The sequence below is a fragment of the Tamandua tetradactyla genome, chromosome 8, assembly GCF_023851605.1.
Source record: "Tamandua tetradactyla isolate mTamTet1 chromosome 8, mTamTet1.pri, whole genome shotgun sequence".
Lineage (NCBI taxonomy): Eukaryota > Metazoa > Chordata > Mammalia > Pilosa > Myrmecophagidae > Tamandua > Tamandua tetradactyla.
This window is the reverse complement of record NC_135334.1, coordinates 72,192,148-72,215,118: the sequence shown is the minus strand read 5'-3', so window position 1 is coordinate 72,215,118 and position 22,971 is coordinate 72,192,148. Positions and strand designations below refer to the sequence as shown.

Below are 22,971 nucleotides of genomic sequence, written 5' to 3'. Positions count from 1 at the left end.
GTACCTCAAACTATCTAGTAAGACAATAAGCCCCAGGATCAAGAGCTTTAGAATACAGTATCATGGGAAAAAATTGAACAAATTTCCTGTTTTAAGAGTATGCCTTCTTGCTTTTCTTTTCAAACTTTTTTTATTGTATAGTATAACATATAGACAAAGCAATGAAATAAAAAAAACAGAATTTTCAAAGCACTCTTCAACAAGTGGTTACAGGATAGATCCCAGAGTTTGTCATGGACTACATACAATCCTCTCATGTTTTTCCTTCTAGCTGCTCCAGAATATAGGTGGCTAGAGGGCTTAAATACCTTTTTATCATCACCGTAGACTTTTTTCCTTCTTTTTTTTTTGTGAACAATAACATATATACAAAAAAAGCTATAAATTTCAAAGCATAGCACCACAATTAGTTGTAGAACATATTTCAGACTTTGACATGGGCTACAGTTTCACAATTTTGGGTTTTTAAATTCTATCTGCTATAAAATACTGGATACTAAAAGAGATATCAATTTAATGATTCATATTCATTTGTTAAGTCCTATCTTCTATGTATAATTCCACCATCACCTTTGATTTTTTCATACTTCTCTTTGGGGTTGTTTGGGCTATGGCAATTCTAGGTTTCTGGAAAGTTACTTTAGTGCCTAGAACCCTTGTGGAATCTTATATATTGCCCTAGGTGTTCTTTAGGGTTGGCTGGAATGGTCCTGGTCGGGGGTTGGCAGGTTATGATAGGTAGCAAGGTCAAACTGAAGCTTGCATAAGAGCAACCCCCAGAATAACCTCTCAGCTCTATTTCAACTCTCTCTGCCACTAACACTTTATTAATTACACTTCTTTCCCCCCATTCGGTCAGGATGGAATTGTTGATTCCACAGTACTAGGTCTGGATTCATCCCTGGGAGTCATCTCCCATGTCACCAGGGAGACTTTCACCCCTGTATGTCTTGTCATATGTCAGGGGGAAAGGCAGTGATTTCACTTGCAGAGTTGGGCTTAGAGAGAGTGAGGCCACATCTGAGCAACAACAGAAGTCCTCCAAAAGTAACTCTTAGGCATGCCTATAGGTAGTCTAAGCTTCTCCGTTACCTACATAAGCTTCACAAAAGTAAGCCTCATGATTGAAGGCATGGCCTTTTTAAAATTTTTTTATTTTTTTTATTAACGGAAAGAAAGAAAAAAAGAAAAAAAATAAAAATAAAAAAAGAAATTAACACAACATTTAGAAATCATACCGTTCTACATATGCACTCAGTAATTCTTAACATCATCACATAGATGCATGATCATCGTTTCTTAGTACATTTGTATCGGTTTAGAGGAACTAGCAACACAACAGAAAAAGATACAAAATGTTAATATAGAGAAAAGAAATAAAGGTAGTAATGATAGTAAAAAAACAACAACAAAAAAACCCTATAGCTCAGATGCAGCTTCATTCAGTGTTTTAACATGATTACTTTACAATTAAGTATTATTGTGCTGTCCATTTTTGAATGGCCTTTTTGATTTGGATGCCCCTAAAGTTCGACACAGTATCAGGGGATTCCCTGATGGTAAGGTTTAATAGTTCCATATTCTTTCTTCCCTCCCTCAGGAGACTTTGCCAATTTGTTTTAATTATCTGCTTAGTATAGTCTAGGATGTTTCCAGGCATTACAATAATCTATACAGTATTAAAGGACCTCTTTCGTATTCTGGGCTCCCTGCGTTTCAGTTGTTCAAATGAGCTATACAGATAGGTTGAATTAGTCGATGCACTACAGAAGATTTCAGTTCCGGATCAAATAACCCTTTCTTCCATTGGTCACAAAAGAGTATGTGTGGTTCTAAAATATAGACACTGTCTTCCTTACCCCTATGTTCTGAACTACTTTAACCCCAACCTGTTCGGCTTCATTCTTACCTCTAAATATCAGGTTACATATATAAAACAGCCTCCCAAAATCCAGAAATAATAATCATCACTCTGAACTTAATGTGTCTGCTCGAAAACTTAAAATCTAGGCCCCTGTTTTCTTATAAGCATTTTCTAAAGGTGACCATAGCATTGTTGTTCTTTTGTTTCTGGCTTATTTAGTCTCAACAAATGTTCCACATGTTCATTCACATCACTGCATGCCTCACGACTTTGTTTCTTTTTGTAGTAGCACAAACTTCGTTCATAACTATACACTATCCTTCGCCAATCTATTTCTCCACAATGCATCCTTCAGCCACTTGCATTCATGAGGCATCATGCAGAAGGCCAAATTCCACAGTCCATCAACATTCTCAATTTTAGATAATTTCATTGTTCCCCCCCCCCCAAAAAAAAGAAAACCAATAAACACATCCTTGGCAAATAGGAAATCTAAACCTCCTCTTAACTCTTGTCCCTCCCCCCATTATTTACCTCTGCTGTTACTGTGATAGTGCTGATGGTTTCCTTTTGTACATACCTCATAGCATGCAATAGCAGCTTTCCCCCTGTATCCTGGACTTAAACACTCTTCATACAAGAATCATATCTTTGAAATAATTCGTATTTCTACTGTGACTCGGTGAGACACGTAGGTCTATACTTCCCCTTTCAATCTTGCTCATCTTCAATATGGTAATATTACTTATAGACCCACTAGAGAACCACCTTCACTCCTATCTATTCCCTTACATTGGAGTTCAGCCTCGTTAGATAATACTTCACTCATCTCTAACCTCTGTGTACCGCTAAGTCCCCTATATTTTGTATTATAAGCCTCTGATTATACCTTTATGCTAGTCATAAAAGTGGACTCATACAATATATATCCTTTTGTGTCTTGGCTAATTTTGCTCAAGATTATGTTTGCAAGGCTCATCCAACTTGTCATGTGCTTCAGGACATCATTTTGTCTTACTGCTGCATAATATTCCATTGTACGTATATACCACATTTTGTTGATCCAATCGTCTGTTGATGGGCATTTGTTTTTTTTCCATCTTTTAGTGATTGTGAATAATGCTGCTATGAACATCGGTATGCAAACATCTGTTTGCATCATTGCTTTCAGCTCTTCTGGGTATATGCCAACCAGTACTATTGCTGGGTCATAGGGTAACTTAATATTTAGTTTCCTCAGGAACCACCAGTCTTCCATAGTGGCTGCACCATTATACATTCCCACCAGCAGTGCATATGTGTCCCAGTTTCTCCACATCCTCTCTAACATTAATAGTTACCTGTTTGTCTAATAGTAGGCATTCTTATAGGTGTGAGGTGGTAGCTCATTGTTGTTTTGATTTGTATTTCCCTTATAGCTAATGAAAATGAACATCTCTTCATGTGCTTTTGAGCCATCTGTATTTGCTCTTCAGAAAAATGCTTTTTCATATCTTTAGCCCATTTTGTAATTGGGTTGTTTGTTCTTTTGTTGTTGAGTTGTATGATTTCTTTGTATATACAAGAAATCAAAAGTTTGTCCAATATGTGATTTCCAAATATTTTCTCCCATTGGGTTGGCTGCCTCTTCACCTGTTTGACAAAGTCTTTTGAGGTGCAGAAGCATTTGATTTTGAGGAGTTCCCATTTATCTATTTTTTCTTTTGTTGCTTGTGCTTTGGGTGTAAAGTTTAGGAAGCTACCTTCCATTACTATGTCTTGAAGATGTTTTCCTACATTTTCTTCTAGAAGCTTTATGGTGCTAGTTCTTGTATTTAGGTGTTTGATCCACTTAGAGTTAATTTTTGTGTAGGGTATAAGATAGGGGTCCTCTTTCTTTCTCTTGGCTATTGATATCCAGTTCTTCCATGCCCAATTATTGAAAAGACTATTTTGTCACAGTTCAGAGGATTTGAGGGCCTTGTCAAAAATCAGTTGACCATAGATTTGGTGCTCTATTTCTGCACAATTGATTCAATTCCGTTGGTCAATACTTCTGTCTTTGTGCCAGTACCATGCTGTTTTGACCACTGTGGCTTTGTAATAGGATCAGGGAGTGTTAATCCTCCCACTTGGTTCTTTTTTAGGATGCTTTTAGCTATTCGGGTCTCTTTCCTTTCCAGATGAATTTGTTGGTTAGCTCTCCAAATCCTCAAAGTAGGTTGTTGGAATTTTGATTGGTACTGTGTTGAATCTGTGGATCAATTTGGGGAGAATTGACATCTTAACTATATTTAGCCTTTCTAACCATGAGCAGGGAATATCTTTCCACCTGTTTAGATCTCCTGTCATTTCTTCTAGCAATGTTATATAGTTTTCTGTGTACAAGTCCTTTACATCCCTAGTTAAGTTCATTTCTAAGTATTTCATTCTTTTAGTTGTTATTTTGAATGAAATTTTTCCTTAACTGACTCCTCAGCTAGGTCATTGCTTGTGCATAGAAATGTTACTGATTTTTGCACAATAATTTTATATCCCGCCACCTTGCTGAATTAATTAGCTCAAGTAATATTGCTGTAGATTTCTCAGGATCTTCCAAGTGTTGTATCCTATCATCTGCAAATAATGAGAGTTCTACTTCTTCCCTCCCAATTTGGATGTCTTTTATTTCTTTGTCCTGCCTGGCTGCTCTAGCTAGAACTTCTAGCACAATATTGAATAATAGCAGTGACATTGTGCATCCTTGTCTTGTACCTGAACTTAGGGGAAATCTTTCAGTCTCTCTCCATTGAGTATGATGCTGGCTATGGGTTTGTCACATATTCCCTTTATCATATTGAGGCAGTTACCTTTGATTCCTATCTGTTGGAGTGTTTTTTTATCAGAAAAGGATGCTGAATTTTGTTGAATGCTTTTTCAGCATCAATCAAGATATTCATGTGAGGGCGGGCCGCGGTGGCTCAGCGGGCAAAGTGCTTGCCTGCTATGCCGGAGGACCTCGGTTCGATTCCCGGCCCCAGCCCATGTAACAAAAACGGAGAAACAGAATACAATAAAACAAGAAAATGTTTAAAGATGTTTCCCTTTCTTCCTTCCTTCCTTCCTTCTATCCTTCCTTCCTTCTCTCTGTCTTTCCTTTAAAAAAAAAAAAAAAAAAAAAGATATTCATGTGATTTTTCCCTTTTGATTTGTTAATGTGCTGTATTACATTAATTGATTTTCTTGTGTTGAACCATCCTTTCATTCCTGGTGTAAACCCCACTTGGTTATGTTGCATAATTCTTTTGATGTGCTGTTGGATTCAATTTGCTAACATTTTATTGAGAATTTTTGCATTTTCACTCATTAGGGAGATTGGCCCATAGTTTTCATTTCTTATAGCATCTTTACCCAGTTTTGGTATTAAAATGATATTAGCTGGGGTGCATGGGCAGTTCAATGGTTAGAATGCCCACGTTTCATGCAGCAGACCCAGGTTTGATTCCTGGACCATGTACCCCTCCCCTCAAATGATATTAGCTTCATAAAATGAGTTAGGTAGATTTCCTTTTTCCTCAGTTTTTGGGAAAACTTGAGCAGGATTGTTGTTAGTTCTTCATGGAATGTTTGATAAAATTCCCCTGTGAAACCATCCAGCCCTGGGCTTTTCTTTGTAGGAAAATTTTTGATGACTGATTGAATCATTTCACTTGTGATTGGTTTGTTAAGATCTTCTATTTCTTCCTGAGTCAGTATAGCTTGTTTGTGTGTCTCCAGGAATTTGTCCATTTCATCTAAGTTGTGTAGTTCGTTGGCATATAACTGTTCATAGTATCCTCTTATGATTTTTTTTCTTTCTTCAGGGTTTGTGGTAACACACCCCTTCTCATTTTTTATTTTGATTATTTGCATACTCTTTTTTCTTTGTCAGTCTTGCTAGTGGCCCATCAATTTTATTGATTTTCTCAAAGAATCAACTTTTGGTTTTATTGATTCTATTGTTCTTTGTTCTCCATTTATCTCTGCTTTAATCTTGGTTATTTATCTTCTCCTATTTGCTTTGGAGTTAGTTTGCTGTTCTTTCTTGTGTTCCTCCAGGTGTGCTGTTAAGTCCTCAATTTTTGCTCGTTCTTGTTTTTTAATATACGCATTTAGGGCAATAAATTTCCCTCTAAGCACAGTCTTTGGCACATCCCATAAGTTCTGATAAGTTGTATTCTCATAGTCATTCATCTCCCAATAGTCACTGATTTCTCTAACAATTTCTTCTCTGACCCACTGGTTGTTTAAGAGTGTGTTATTTAATCTCCATATATTTGTGAATGTTCTCATTCTTTGGTGGTTATTGCGATCCAGCTTCACTCCATTGTGATCAGAGAAAGTATTTTGAATAATTTCAAGGTTTTTAAATTTATAAAGACCTGTTTTGCACCCCAGCATATGATCTATGCTGGAGAATGTTCCATGATTCCTAGAGAAGAATATGTATCCTTGTGCTTTGGGGTGCAATAACCTATATATGTCTGTTTGGTCTAATTCATTTATCAAGTTATTTAACATCTCTATTTCCTTGTTGGTCTTCTATCTGATTGTTCTATCTATAGAGGAGAGTGGTATATTGAAATCTTCTACTATTATTGTTGAAATATCTATCACTCCCTTCAGTTTTGCCGATGCCTTGTCTCATGTACTTTGGAGTTCCTTGAATGGGAGCAAAAACATCTATGATTGTTATATCTTCTTGGTGAATTGACCATTTAATTAGTATATAGTATCCTTTGTCTCTTATGATGTCTTTACATTTAAAGTCTATTTTGTCTGATATTGGTATAGCTACTCCTGCTTTCTTTTGGTTACACCTTGCATGGAAAATATTTTACATGCTGTCACTTTCAATCTATTTGTATCCTTGTGTGTAAGATGAGTCTTTTGTAAGCAGTATATAGCTGGATTATGTTTCTTAATCTAGTCTGCGAATTTGTTATCTTTTAATTGGTAAATTTGGTTTGTTAACAGTCAAAGTTATTACTGAAAATGTGTTTCTTGATTCCACCATCTTATCATTTTTTATTTTATTTGTCAGATCTATATATTCTTTTCCCTTTTTCTCTTTGTATTCTTTAAATTATGCTTAGTGATACTCTTCAATTCTGTGGCCTCCTCCAGACCTACCTCTCCTGCCTTTTTTTTTTTTCCAGCCGGCAGAACTCCTTTTAGTATTTCTTGCAGGGCTTCTTGTTATTCTCTTGTTAACAGATTCTTTCAGGACTTCATTGCCTGTGAAAACTTTAATCTCTCCCTCAGTTTTGAAGGACAATTTGGCTGGGTACAGAATTTTTGGCTGGAAGTCCTTCTCTTTCGGGGTCTTGAATATAACATACCACTGCCTTCTGGCCTCCAGGGCTAGTTGAGTAGTCTGAACTCAGTCTTATTTGATTTCCATTGCATGTGGTAGACTGTTTTTCTCTTGCCACTTTCAGGATTTTCTGCTTCTCTTCAACATTTGATGGACTAGTTAGTATGTGCCTTGAGGAAGGCCTATTTGGATTTATTCTGTTTGGAGTTCAATGGGCTTCTTTGACTTGTATATTTATATCCTTTATGAGGGTTGGGAAGTTTTCCCCCATTATATCCTCAACTACTCTTCCTAGCCCTTTCCTCCTCTCTTCTCCTTCTGGGACAATAATGATTCTTATGTTCGTGAGCTTTGTTTTTCCTATCATTTCCCTGAGTTCCCATTCAATTTTTTCCTTCCTTTTTGCCATTTGCTGTTTTGAGTCTTCATGGTTAACTATCCTTTCCTCTACATCACTTATTCTTTCTTCTGATCGCTTCAAATCTGAAGTCGTGTACCTCTAATATGTTTTTTATTTGGTCAACAGAGTCTTTAATCTCTGTCATAGCCACTATTTTTCTATTTATTCTTTCAAATTCCTCTTTATGTTCTTTTACTGTCTTCTTGAACTCCTTTATGTCATTTGCTATCCCATTTACTTTATTAAGTACAGCTGTATGAACATCTTTGATTAGTTGTTCCAACATCTGTGTCTCCTCTGGTGTTTTAATTTGATCATTAGGCAGGGCTATATCTGTCTGCATTGTGATATGCTTAATGATCTTCTGCTGAGTTTGTGGCATGTAAATATCTTGATTGGTTTACTGTGGGAGTTGATTTCTTTCAGTAGTCTAAGGCCTTGTGTTTGCGGGATGGTTGTATAGCAGGAGTATGGGGTGGGGCACTCAGTGCAGTGATTTGTTTCAGGGCAGGTATAGGTGCAAGTTGGGGATGTTACACTGATGATTATGAATGTGGGTGCCCAGCAACCAGGGAGGATGTTGCTGTGTGGGTGCACCTGTCTGGGTGGCATAACCATGGTATGCACTGGCCTAAGGCACGGGGCCCTTTGTGTGCATGTGTACGGCTGTGGCAGCAGGTCAGCAATATGCCTTCATGGATTGGGATCAAATGTGACCCGACTGTGCAGGTCAGCACTTTCTCAGAGCTGGGAAGTGTGGTTGAGGTCCATGTGCACACGCAGTTCTTGCAATGCTGTAAAGTGCAATTCCCAGAGCTGAATGACATGATTGGGGGCCCATGCACATGCGTGGGCCTGGGAGTGCTAGATGTGCAGAGCTCAGATGGGGCAGAGTAAGACTGTGAGACACTAAAGGCTGGGTACAGGGGAGCCTAGTATGGAGGTTAGTACCCACAGCCTTTATGCACTGGCAACAGCCTGCAGCGAACAGGGAGAGGGAGGTAGTGCTTGAGAGGGGTGTAGGAAAGGTGAGTCAGGATGCACTTGGGATGGAGTGTGGAGCAGGTGCATGCACTGGGGGCTTGTGGGGTGGGGCGCCTGGGGCATGGGGAATGTGAGTATGTGGCAGGGTTTGGCTGCATAGGGTGTGGGGTGAGTTACAGTTACAGGGCTGCATTGGTGAAGGTAGTATTCCCAAGGAACATTCCTAGTCCCTGGCTCCCATGAACTCTATGCCTCTCATTTCTTTAGCTTTTAAAGTCCTTTGTACAGGACAACAAATCCATAAAAACATCTTAAGATGTGATTTGCTGGTAAGTTACTGACTAATAATGTCTTTATTCTCCCATAAATTATCTCATGGTCTTTCATTTCAACCATATCTTATTTTGAAAACCATGTATGTACAAACTCCTATGTGTCTGACACCATGCTTGCTATAAAAACATGATTGGATTGGGTCTCTACCATTGAAGAATTCTCAATTCTTGTCTCTATTTCTGTCTTTTTCACACACAGGCATGCACAAACACGTGCACACATTAACGCAAACTCAGACTATTTCATAGAGAACAACAACCGTCCAGAGTTTTATTAGTATTTGTAGAAGTTTTTCATATTATTAATTTTCAGCGTTATAACAGTTGTACTCAAGGAGAAAGGCTCTTTGGGATGCTGCTTAGGAAAAAAATACATAACTTTCTGTAACAGAACACATAGTTGCCAGAAGGAGGATGCATGGCTCATATAGTTCTCAATGAATCATTAGCAGAAGGCATCAATGACTATCTGGCAAATGTTAGCAGCTGAGTAGCCTTCAACTAATTTAGTCTTCTTGTATCAGGTAGCTATCTCTGAAATGAGTGGAAACTATTATGGTAGATTTTTGTGCTAGTTTGAAAGGATTATGTACCCTAGAAAAGCCATGTTTTAATCCTGATCTAGCTGGTGGAGGCAGCAATTTCTTTTAATCTCTATTCAGTACTGTAGGCTGGAAACTTGATTGAATTATCTCCATGGAGATGTGACTCACCCAATTGTGGGTATTAACGTTTGATTAGAGGGAGATGTGGCTCCACCCATTCCAGGTGAGTTTTGATTAGTTTACTGGAATCCTTTAAAAGAGGAAACATTTTGGAGAGAACCAAGAGAACCCAAGCAGTAAGAAACCTTTGGAGACAAAAAAGGAATATGCCCCCAAGGGAGCTTCATGAAACAAGAAACCTGGAGAGAAAGCTTACAGATGTTGCCATGTCTGCCATGTGCTTTGCAGTTGAGAGAAACCCTGAATCCTTTATTGAGTGAAAGTAAACTGTTGTTGGTACCTTAATTTGGACATTTTTATAGACTTGCTTTAATTGGGACATTTTCACAGCCTTAGAACTGTAAACTTGCAACTTAATAAATTCTCTCTTTTAAAAGCCATTCTGTTTCTGGTGTGTCACATTCCATCAGCTAACAAACTAGAACAATTTTCAAGAAGTGTAGACAATATCTTATCTCTTTTCTTTAAGTCTGCTTCCTTATCTTTTGTGTGCCTCATATTTATATTTACTTTATCAATCTCTGCCTATTATTATTGTTGCACACAACAACAATTAGTTGTAGAACAGATTTCAGGGTTCGGTATGGGTTAAAATTCCACAATTTTTGGTTTTTACTTCTAGATGATCTAAGATACTAGAAACTAAAAGAAATATCAATATCATGATTTAGCAATCATACTCATTTGTTAAATCCCAACTTCTCTGTTATAACTCTACCTTCTCCTTTGATCCTTCTCCCAATCTTTAGGGGTATTTGGGTTATGCCCATTCTAACATTTTCATGTTTGAAAGGGCTATCGATAATATGGGATGGGGATGGAATTAGGTGATATTCTGGAGAGGCTGGCCCCTTTGGGTTTCAGGACTTATCTGGCCTAGGAACCTATTTGGAGGTTGTAGGTTTCTGGAAAGTATTCATAGTGCACGGAACCTTTGCAGAATCTCAGATAAAGCCCTAGGTGTTTTTGAGGATTGGCAGGAATGGTTTTGGTTGGGATTTTGCAAACCACAATAAGTATTAAGTCTAGCTGAAGCTTGTGTAAGAGTAACCTCCAGAGTACTGACTCTATTTGAACTCTCTCAGCCATTGATACTTTACTTGTTATACTTCTTTTCCGCTTTTGGTCAGGAAGGCATTGTTTATCCCACAGGGCCAGGGCCAGGCTCATCCCTGGAAGTCATATCCCATGTTGTCAGGAAGACTTTCACCCCTGGATCCTCTAGAAACTCTTAACATTGCATATTCAAATAATACAATAAAAAAATAAACAATTACTGACAATTCATCATCCAATTGATTAGGTGCTTATGTGGGGATACTTTGACATTTATTCTGCCCTTAGAGGTTTACAATCTAGTTGAAGAAGAAGGATAAGTTAAATAATAAAGAAGTAAAAAGTTAAATAATAAAGATTTAAACAACATTTCAAAATCATAGAGATCTCACAAGGCATTACATGACCATTTGCCAAATAAGGTACAAAGGCAATCACCTCTGTAAGAGATTAGAGTAGAGAGAGGTTACCTCACAATGCATTATGTTTATGAAAAGGGTGAAATCTCAGTTGCATGTAGGCACACTGCATAACATTGGAATAGATGGAAAGAGAGGCGACAAGATGAAACTACTAAAAGTGTTATAAAAACCTTGTAATAATTAGAGAGAACCAGTGTCAGTATGTATCTTCAACCCTCCAAAAAACTATAATTGGGACTCTCCCCTTGGGCTGAAAATGTCAATATTGACTGGTAGATTAAGACTGAAAATTCTCATTACTTTCATCGATAAAAACAAGAAGTTTCTATATTACTGATCCTACTACCCGTCTTTCTGGCTTTACCTGAAATGCTGTTGTTTCTGTTGCCTAGATCTGAGACTATCCAAGGTTGGTGTGCACACAACAGCCCATACAGAGGCTTGCAAGAATATCCACATTGCAGCCATAGTCCAGTACAGACAGGAGAAATGACAATAGATTGACATGTGCCCTATGTCCACACTCCCTGTTGAGGGTAAAAAAAAAAACAACCCACAACTTACTTGTTATCCACTTACTAAAATTTTCAGTTAGGAATCTGTGCTGGTTTGAATCTGCGATGTACTCCAGAAAAACCATGTTCTTTCAATCCTTCCTTGTGGGGCCAGACCTATTGTAGGGGGTGGGAGGATCTTTTGGTTATGTTGTTTCCATGGGGATGTGACCCAGCCCATTCAAGTTTGGTCTTAATCCCCTTGCTGGAGTCCTTTATGAGAGGATAAAAGACAGATAAAACTCAGAGAACCCAGGAGAGAAGTTAAGAGAGAAAGAAACACCCAAAACCTTTCAGATGCAGACACTGAAACCAAAATGAATAGAGAAGAACCAGCGGACATCACCATGTGCCTTCCCATGTGACAGAGGAACCCTGGATGCCAGTGGCCTTTCCTCAGAGAAAGTATCTTACTCTTAATGCCTTAATATGAACTTTTTCATGACTTTAGAACTGTAAATTTGTAAATCAATAAATCCCCATTGTAAAAGCCAACCCATTTCTGGTATATTGCATTCCAGCAGCTTTAGTAAACTGAAATAGAATCTTTCAATCAGAAGAAACAGAAAGGTCTTTTCTAGATTATTTAAACAATAAGGCAAATCACATGTAGTAAATCCCAAACTAGGACAATTCTAAGGTTTGTTCATTTCCGCCCAGCAATATTCATCAAGGCTTGGTTCTTCTTTCTGCTCTGCCTTCCAAGAATGTTGACTTTTCCCTTAGATATCAGCTTCCTTAATAAACACAAGTTGACTGCTACATTTCAAATGGATGAATCTAGACACTATAAAGTCAAGAGAAAGAAGATGGTTCTATGTGTTTCTATTTATAGGTGGAAAAAATGTTCCCTAGCCGACTACCCCTTACCTCTCACTGGCCAGGAATACTTCCTATGCCCATCCTAAATCTATTCCTGGCAAGAGAAATGGGACTACTGTGACCAAAATGTGGAGGTATATGGCTGTGTGGATTATTGCAATAAAAATCATAATTTTGCCTTAAGAAAGAATAGATGGCAAATGATATTGGGCAGTCCATCACTGTTTTAGTCTCCCAAAGCTGCCAGAATGCAATACACCAGAGATGGATTGGCTTTTAATAAAAGGAGATCTATTTAGTTAAAAACGTATAGTTCTTCAAAGGAAAGGCAGCTAACTTTCAACTGATTCTTTCTTACAAGAGAAGGCACAGGGCTATCTCTGCTGGCTTTCTCTCCAGGCCTCTGGGTTCCAAAACTTTCCCTGGGGTGATTCTTTTCTGCATCTCCAAAGACCTGGGCGGGGCTACAAGTACTGAGATGAGGTATGCTGAGCTGCTTGGGCTGTGCTACATTAAGCTCTCTCATTTAAGCACCAGCCAATTAAATCAAACATCATTCATTGCAGCAGGCACACCTCCTAGCCAACTGAAGATGTAATCAGCAACAGATGAGAATCACGTGCCATTAGCTCATGTTCACAGCAACAAAACTAGGCATCTTCACCTGGCCAAGTTGACACCTGAACCTAACTCCCACAACCACCAAGGCTCACTACATTAGTACAATAGCCCAGTATCACATATGACCTGCCCTGACACATCCATTTGTTCATTAATTCATTCTATAAATACTTTTGCCTACGGTATGTGAGGTCCTGTGCTTTCATACTAGAAATATAAAGCAACAAAGACTTGGTCTTGCTCTTGAGTTTATAACAATCTATTGGGCAAACATGTAAAAAAAAGTAACTATAAGTCAGAATTAAGTAAATAATAGAAATGCAGGTACATCAAAACTCTAACTTACAGAATCTGCTAAGATTATGTTATAGTCTATAGATTGCAGAGATAATGTATATACTAGTTTGCTGGTTGCCAGAATGTGATGTACCAGAAACAGAAAAGCTTTTAAAAGGGGGGAGTTTATTAAGTTGCAAGCCCACAGTTCTAAGGCCATGAAAATGTCCCAACTAAAGCAAGGCTATAGAAATGTCCAATCTAAGGCATCCAGGAAAAGATACCTTGGTTCAAGAAGGCTGATAACATTCAGAGTTTCTCTCTCAACTGGCAAGGCACGTAGCGAACACAGTGGCATCTGCTAGCTTTCTCCCCCAGCTTCTTGTTTCAAGGGCGTTTTCTTTCTTCATCTCCAAAGGTCTCTGGCTGCACAGACTCTGTAGCTCTTTTCAAAATGGTTCCCTCTTAAAGGGCTCCAGTAAGCAACCCCACCTTGAATGGGTGCAGACATATCTCCATGGAAATCATCTAATCAAAAGTTACTACCCACAATTGGGTGGGTCAAATCTCCATGGATAATTTAAAAACTCCCACCCAGCAATACTGACAGAGGATTAAAGGGCATGGCTTTAACGGGGTCCACAAATTCAAACATATACATGTATATTTCATATTTCATCCACCACCTTGAAAACTTAATAAGATATGGTTGAATCTTAAGTTCTTTCTCCAAGAAGAACAGGATTTATCTTCTAATTTGATGAGTTTCCAGTTTGCATTTTATTATTATAGCTAAAGCCCAAAAGAAGAAACACTGTTGATGATGATAAGTATTTTTACCACTATGTCTTCTTTCTGAAGCTCGTGGCAGACTGAGCTGGAGATAAAGAGTTGAGAGTCTTCAGGGGCAATCATAGCCATAAAGAGGGATGTGATAAACTAAGTAGAATGTAGATGGAGAAGGCCAGGACAGAACCCTCCAGAACAGCAATTTGTAAAGTCTGGCAGAGAAAGTAACCAGTGAAGAAATAGCGGAGAAGCAGGAGGAAAGCTAAGAGAGAGAAAGAGAGCGGCAACAGGAAAGCCAACAGAAGAGAATGTTTCGAAAGGGAAGAGGTGGTTGGCAGTATCAAATGCATCAGAGCACTTAAGTAAGTGGAGTACTGAAAAAGTATCCATTGAATTTGTTATGAAAAGGTCACAGATGAGTGACTGCATATAGGCACCATGATCTCTTGGGGGTGAAAGAAATGTTCTAAAATTGGATTGCACAACTCTGTAAATTTACTAAAAATCACTGAATAGTACACTTTAAAAATGAATGACTTTTATGGTGTGTAAATTATATCTCAATCATATTGTTAAAAAGCACCCCTGGTGGCTTCAATGGGATGATGAGAATAGAATCCAGAGTTAAATTTAGGTGTAAATAAGTGATGAAGAAATGAAAGGCAACTTTCATTTAAGGAATTTAAGGAAAGGAAAGCAGAAAGAATAGTTCCTACAGAGACATTCAAAATTGGTAAATATTCCATTTTGAAAAAGCCCAATAGAAGTAGGTAATTATCACTTCCTGTTTTAGAAGTGGGAATTGCTGCAGATTGCTTAGTCCAAGGATCCACAATAGGTGGATATTAGAGAGATGTTTGAAAGAGAGCATCACATAGCAGATAAGATTCCTTCTTCAATCTTTAGGAAAATTCTATTTTCCAGAATTACTGAGCCCAGAGAATATCCATAGGACATCTTCATTTCTGTCAGCTTTAAGGCATGTAAACATCAACTGATTGCTCAATATATATAATGAAAACTCTCTCCAGTTCTTTTTCCTGTTCCAGTTCTTCATTATCAGGAAGCTTTTCCTAATGTTTAACCCAACTCTCCTCTTTCACAACTGAGCCCTTTAAAACTTCTCACTTAAGGAAAATGTATGCTGTTGCATTTTCTGTTTCTAGTGTTTACAAGGTTACCAGATGTCCATCCTCAGTCTGACCTACTGGGCTAGCCCAATGTTTTATCTTAGTGGTATACAGTAAATAGATATTAAACTGAAATAATGACTGAATAATATTGGCATATTATAGGTTGGGTTTCCAGATAAAATATGGGATGCTCAGGCCAATTTGAATTTCAAATTTTTAATTCAAATTAAACTGGGTATGCTTATTTTTATTTGTTAACCCTGGCAAGCCTAAATATAAGTAATTTTTAGTTATTAAGAAATCAGATCTTGCAGCCCTATAGACTGGCTAAAAACACCTCTCTTTAGTGAAACTGCCCTAACTTGAAAAAGAATTTAGATACAAGGGATCTCACATATTCAACAGAGAAATTCTCATATGGTTGGATATGAACTAGAAAGCATGCTGTACTAGAATGGTCTGATTTTTATAGAGAGGAAAAAATAAAATATCTACAATTATTCTTTATAGAAGCCTTTAGGCTTTTGTTCTATAAAGAACAAAAGAAACAATCACTATGCCTTTTTAAAAAATGTTCTGAAATGAGATACGTTCTGCAGACATAAAAATCATGTTTATACCCACTTTTCTTTCTGGTTTGTTTATTTTTAAAGTCAATTCTGATAGGAAGGCTGGCCCAGGAGTGGGTGAGTTGGTGGAAATATTTGAAAAAGGGAGATATTAAAATTAGCAAAATTCTCTGCTTATAAAATATATGCTGAGTGAAGCGAGTTTTCATAACCTTTATTTTGGGCAGAATTTTTGTTTTTTTAAAATTTCCAAGAATGAAAGCCTTCATATTCTTTGTTTTTTTTAAACCTTTTTTTTATTGTGTGCTACAACATATATACAAAGCAAAGAAAGAAAAAAGCAATAATTTTCAAAGCACTCTTCAACAAATAGTTACATAACAGATCCCAGAGTTTGTCATGTGCTACCATCCTATCATCTCAGATTTTTCCTTCTAGGAAAAAATAAATAAATAAAAATAAATAAATAAATATATATATATATATATATATATATATATATATATATATACACACACACACATATATATAAATCATCCTAATTGACTTTTTTCTTTTTTGTGAAAAAAATAACATATATACAAAAAGCAATAAATTTCAAAGCACTCACAACAACTCTGAAATCTGCTTTACAACTAATGGTTTTGAGTGCTTTGAAATTTGTTTAATTCGTCTAATTTAATTGTTAATCAAAGGCCCTCATTCTTATTCTGGGTCATATATTTTTTAAAGTACAGCAGACTATGGGAATGAGTAACACCACCATGGCATAGTCCCTTTAGGGCAGGGTCTAAGTAAGACTCCTTTTCCCTGTGATTTCTAATTAATTGCTCTCTATACCAAACGTTATAGTCTTAAAGGGAAAAAAGGATGTTTTCAAATGTCCAGAAGTTAATGTGATGGGGCAGCATTGGTATTACATATCCATCACATTGATTTTGACTTGGATGTATACTAGAATTAGACTTGATCAAGTCCTATCAGAGTATAACATATAAATCTCTGAGAAATTTCAATATTTACCAATTAATGGAAAAAATAAGAATAAAGACCCTTATAAAAATCCTGCATTTAGCAAGTTCTCTGTAAATATTTGTCGAATAAAATGACTTTATTCTTCAGACACGTCCCCAATTAAAAAAAAAAAAGCCAGATTTGCAAGGGTTTTTATATTAATGTACACCGGTAAGAAAAAATTAAGTGAAATTGACATTTTGGCTCTTGAATTCTGACAGAGAGCCCTTTCAGGTAACTTGACCAGGAAAGATTTAGATTTCTAAAATCCCAGCCTCCCAGGCCATAAATTTAAGGGCTAGTCTAGAAATTTTATGTCATGTCCTGAAGTAAAGCAGGATCCTATTTCTTTTCTTTACCGAAGACAGGAACTTTTAAAAATACTGACCTAAACGTCGCTCAATCGTAATTGTCTGTCATAATAATTTTAACTATATGTACAACTTTTTCTTTTATCCTGGGAGCAAAGTTATTTTGAGGTTCTACTCTCTTACGTTGTTTCATTTGAACAGTAAGTTATTTGATTACCCTATCTCTAAGGATCTCTGATTTTCAGTGGTTCCGAGCTCTCCATCTCGGGTATAAGGACCTTGGAAAGGTTCTGTGGTCACATCACCTCTGGAAAACTAAATTCCACTGGCCTCCAGGGAGCAGGAAGCGGTCCAGGAAACGTGTGTGCTTCATACAAACGTCCTTTTCTCAAGTAAGAATATTTTAGTGGCAAAATATTCTCTTTCCTTCGGCCCCGAGAGCCGGTTCAAAGAGTGGGATGGAGGGCGGGCGAAAGTGGCACAGTGGCAGAGTTCTCGCCTGCCAAGCCGGAGACCGGGTTGGATTCCCGGTGTCTGCCCATGCAAAAAACAAAAACAAAAACAAAAACAAAAAAAGAACCCAGTGGGATGGAGCCAGCCGCGGCCGCGCGCGACAGCGGCCCCACCCTCCCCTGCCGGGCCACACTCCGCATGGCCGCTCTCGCAGCAGCGGGAGGAGGGGGCGCCCCGCCTGTCGCAGGCCGCAGCGGGGACGGCTGGAAGCCAAGCAAGCATCGGCGGACCAATGGGGAAAGGCAAAGGGCGGGGATTAGTTGGGGCGGCGGCCGAATGCGGAGGAGGTGGCTTCGGCAAGGCGGGCCTTGCTCGCGCGTTGTAACTGCCACGTTATTCCCGGTCTTTCGGCTGGATTTTGCCCGATGAGGCGCCACCGTCAGCGCTTCCGGTTTGAACTCCAGCTGAGCTGATTAGTTCCCATCCTATCCAATGCTTGTCCCTCCCCTTCACTGCCTGTCTTAGCCAAGGCCCACCCTGCCCCCTCCCTCTCCTTTGAGATGACTCATCCCTATATCCATCCCAGCTCCGAGGTAAATTGGCGGCGCCGACTTGACACGTTTGAAGTTAAAACCTTTTTTTTTTTTTGCTGATTGTAAAAATAAGTGCATGTTTTAGAAAATTGGGAAAATTAAGAAAAACATAATGGAAATGAGAATGGCTTATTGTTCCATTAACCAGAAACAATCATGATTAGTCATTTTTCCTTTTTTTTTCCCTTCGTGCATATAGTTTAACATAATTGGGACAATGCTATATGAAGTTATGTACTGCTTGTTACTAAAATAAACATTATCCTTTGTTATTTTACTTGTATGCATAATATACTTAATGGATTGAATGTGCCATAATTTTTATTGTATTTCCCTACAGATCATTTAAACACTTTGAGGTGGGGTGGATAGGAAAGAAGAGACAGGTAAGAACTGGCTCTTCTGCAACCTCACCCTCCCTTTGTAAAGGTGTTCCACAAGAATTGCAAGATTTTAGAGCCATGAAGCCTTTACAATCTTAGGCTTCTAGAGTATTACAATCTTGAGAAACAGAGTCATATCATCTTGGGGTGGTAGGTACCTCTGAAGAAATATGTTCAAACTTTTACCAGTTGTAGGTGTGCCTAAGGACTAGGCCTTTCTGAAACTCTAGGTCCTTTCCATTTATAATGTCATCTTCCCCTAGCTGTACTCAGTCTCTCTACTATGTCAAAATAGCCCCTAGCAATTCCTCACAGAATGGTCAAAAAAGAAGTTAGGATTTTCAGCCCAAAACTGCCTAGCTAGGAGCTTTTCTAGGTCTCTAACTGCTGTTTGTCTTGCACTACAATGTTCTAATTAGATAGGTAAGCAGGATTGGAAAGGTGTAGTTTTCCATGGATTTATTTATTTATTTAATAGGCAGGGAGCACTTTCAGTCCCCTTTAGTCTCTTTCACGTGACCCTGGGAGTAGGGAAACTGACTCCTCTGGCTTCATAATACTCAAGGATAAACTGGCCCCAAAGTGGGTGTCCACCTAACAATTATGAAGAGAGATAACTGAGAACAACTCAAATGAGTTTTCGTTCAACTGTGCTTGAATGAAAAGAGCAGCAGGCTAGGAGACTGAAAACCTGGGTCCTCTTTCCAATTGTGTGCTGTTGAACAAACCACTTTAATTCTCTTGGCCTTCACTTCTTCCTTAATGAATCCTTCTTTACTTGCTTCATAAAACTGTGGTGTAGAATGACTGAAAAAATATATGTGAAGCTGTTTTAGAAAAAAAGAAAGCGCTATGTTACTGGTATTGTTATTACTGGATGGCATAAAATTTTAAAACAGAAAGTTTTGAAACTTTTGAACAATCATAATTCAGAAAATTGGAGGAGTTTCTGTAGCAAACATGAGATGGTGTGGCAGCTGCCAAAAGCCTACGTGGCTGAATGCATAGGGAGTCCTTCTCAAGGCCAGTGACAAGGTTCTGTGTGGCAGGCAGCACTGTCACCTCAGGATGACTTTTGTTTTACTCTGAAGAATTGTGCTTTTTCAGTTTTAAGGAACAAAGTTTGCTCAAGTTATTCGGGGTGGGGGTTTGGTGAGCTATCCATTTTAAGGATATGCATGCTGGAGAATCCTGAAATGCTGAATAGCCCAGTCTTAGAAAGAGTTGGGATTCAGGAAGAGAGGGTGGTTCTGTGTTCAAGAAGTGCTAGACAACAATAAAGCTGAAAGATCTGCCCTCTTCTTAGCCAGACTTGAAGAATAATGTATTCAATTGGACTGAGGTGTAGTTTCCTCATCTATAAAATGTCTATACAAACCATAGAACTATTCTTTAACTGGGCCAACCACTATGTATGTCAGAATAATGGGATCCAAGGCCATCAGAGATAAGTCCTTGGGATTTTTTTTTTAACAATGGGTAAAAGGGGGGCTGCTCTAGTCGAAGTGGAAGGAAGGAATTTTGGAGGGTAGCTCCATCCACTTTGCCTTTCCCTTGATCTTAGAGTTCCTAGTCCATAGTCTCAATTTATAGATTTGGATACGGAGGCCTAGAAAAGGGAAGCAACTTGCTCCAGGTTGGAATCCGGGGTTGAAACTCAGGTTTCCTGAATCCCAGTATGAGTTTTTTTCCTGGAACATAAGCTGCCTTCTAAAACATGGCAAGAGAATGTATAAAAGGCTGAGGAATAAAAATATTAAGATTTCAAAGGGTGAAAAAGGACATGAATAAGCCAATTCACAAAGGAAAGACAATTGGGTAACAGAGCATAGGGAAAAGGTTCAACCATGCTAACAACAAAAAATGAAAGCACAGATTTTTTATATAAAGTTTTTTATTTGCAAAATTTGGAAATTTTTTAAAAATGTTAAAGTTTAATACTTATGAAGGTATGATAAAACAGGAATCAGAGAAATTTACTGATAGCAACTTGGCAAAATATACTGAAAACCTCAAAATGAATATATCTAGAATTAATTTTACTTCATATGATAGCTCTCATAAGAAAGTAATCTTTAATATAAAATTTAATATGATCTTTAATATCAAAAGTAAACAATTTAAGGTTCAGTGATACATCTTAATAGAATATTATGCAGCTATGAAGTGATATTTACAATGAGTTTTTAGTAAATTAGGGAAAATCTTGTATTATAATATCCTGAAGACAAAACTACCTCTACAGTTGTATGCAGATTATATTAAAACTATTTCTAAAAGTCATGGAGAAAGAAGAAACGTAGTGAAATGTTAACATACTGTTAACATACTGGCTATCTTTGGGTGGTGTAGAAATTGTTTTGTTATTTTCTTTGTTTTTACTTTTCTGTGTTTCCAAGTGTTTTACAGTAAGCCTGCCCACCTTTTATTTATTTATTTTTTAAATAAGAAAAGGCCCTCAGAAACTGTAGTAGGAGTAGTTTATCATGACACCCATCTTTATTTGACTGGCAGACCTTGAGGCCAAACTTAGTTTTTTCCTTTAAGTCCTGTGTTCATCCATAAATATTTTCTGGTGCGTACAATGTGCAGAGCTATAAAGATGCTGGGAGTTGAATCAGATAAGGATTTCAAAATCAAGGAGCCTGGTCTGGTGGTCAGAAAAAACACATCTGCAAATAACTGTATTACAAATGATAAAGTCTATAAGGGAAGTGTTTTGGTTTTCTAAAGCTGCCAGAAGGCAATATACCAGAAATGAACTGGCTTTTAACAATGGGGATTTATTAGCTTACAAGCTTATAGTTCTTAGGCTGTGAAAAACGTCCAAATCAAGGCATAGATTTGAACAATACATTCTCTGAAGAACAGCTACCAGTGAGCTTGGGCTCCTCTGTCAGACAGCAAGGCACATGATGATGTCTGCCGGACCTTCTCTCCTGGGTTTTGTTGCTTCCAGCTTCTGACTTCAGTGGTTTCCTCTCAGCTTCTCTGTAGCTTTTATCCTCTTATAAAGAACTTTAGTAAGGGGATTAAGATCCACCTTGAATGAGGTGAGTCATATCTCAATTTAAATTATCCAGTCAAAAGGTCCCACCCACAACAGGTCCACACCAACAGGAGTGGATTAATTTAAGAACACACTTTTCTGGGTTCATAAAGCCTCCAAACCATTATAGGAGGCATAGTGTTCTAGTTTGCTAGCTGCCAGAATGCAATATACCAAAAACAGAATGACTTTCAAAAAGGGGAATTTAATAAGTTGCTAGTTTACAGTTCTAAGGCCGAGAAAATGTCCCAATTATAACAAGTCTATAGAAATGTCTAGTCAAACGCATCCAGGGAAAGATACCTTGGTTTAAGAAGGCTGATGAAGTTCAGGGTTTCTCTCTCAGATGAGAAGGCACATGGCAAACAATCACAGGTTCTCTCTCATCTGGAAAGGCACATGGTGAACACAGTCAGGTCCTTTCTCATATGAAAGGGCACATGGTGGACACAACATCATCTGCTAGCTTCTTCTCCTGGCTTTTGGTTTCATGAAGCTCCCCGGAAGACATTTTCCTTCTTCATCTCCAAAGGTTGCTGGCTCGTGGACTCTGCTTTGTGGTGCTACAGCATTCTCCACTCTCTCCAAATCTCCATTCTCCAAAATTTTTCCTCTCTTATAGGACTTCAGAAACTTATTAAGACCCACCCAAATGGGTGGAGACATGTCATCACCTAATCCATCTTAACAACCACCCTTGATTAAATCACATCTCCAGGAAGATGGTCTGATTACAGTTTCAAACATACAGTATTGAATAGAGATTATTCTGCCTTTATGAAATGGGATTTAGATTAAAACATGGCTTTTCTAGGGGACATACATCCTTTCAAACCAGCACACATAGGAAAAATGCATTGAATGGAGTTGTTCTAGTTTGCTAGCTGTTGGAATGCAACACACCAGAGATGGATTGGCTTTTAATAAAAGGGGATTTATTTTGTTCTTCAGAGGAAAGGCAGCTAACTTTCAACTGAGGTTCTTTCTTATGTAGGAAGGCACAGAATGGTCTCTGCTGGCCTTCTCTTCAGTCCTCTTGAGTTCCAACAACTTTCCCTGGGGTGATTTCTTTCTGCATCTCCAAAGGCCCGGGCTGAACTGCGAGTGCTGAGATGAGGTATGCTGACCTGCTTGGGCTGTGCTACATTGAGTCTCTCATTTAAGCACCAGCCAATTAAATCAAACATCATTCACTGCAGCAGGCACATCTCCTAGCCGACTGCAGATGTAATCAGCAACAGATGAGGTTCACGTACCATTGGCTCATGTCTGCAGCAACAGAACTAGGTACCTTCACCTGGCCA

General features: G+C 38.2%; 1 protein-coding gene across 1 annotated transcript in view; it reads left to right on the top strand.

Annotated features, from left to right (window-relative positions):
* Positions 1 to 18,206: 18,206 nt before the first annotated feature.
* MRPL48 (mitochondrial ribosomal protein L48) overlaps positions 18,207 to 22,971 on the top strand; it is a gene marked incomplete at its 5' end in the record, with an annotated part of 129,816 nt that continues 125,051 nt past the window's right edge. Inside the window, 2 exons of the mRNA XM_077114719.1 lie at positions 18,207 to 18,235; positions 18,576 to 18,621. Of these exons, the coding sequence (XP_076970834.1) occupies positions 18,207 to 18,235; positions 18,576 to 18,621 (75 nt within the window). The remainder of the gene's footprint in view (positions 18,236 to 18,575; positions 18,622 to 22,971) is intronic.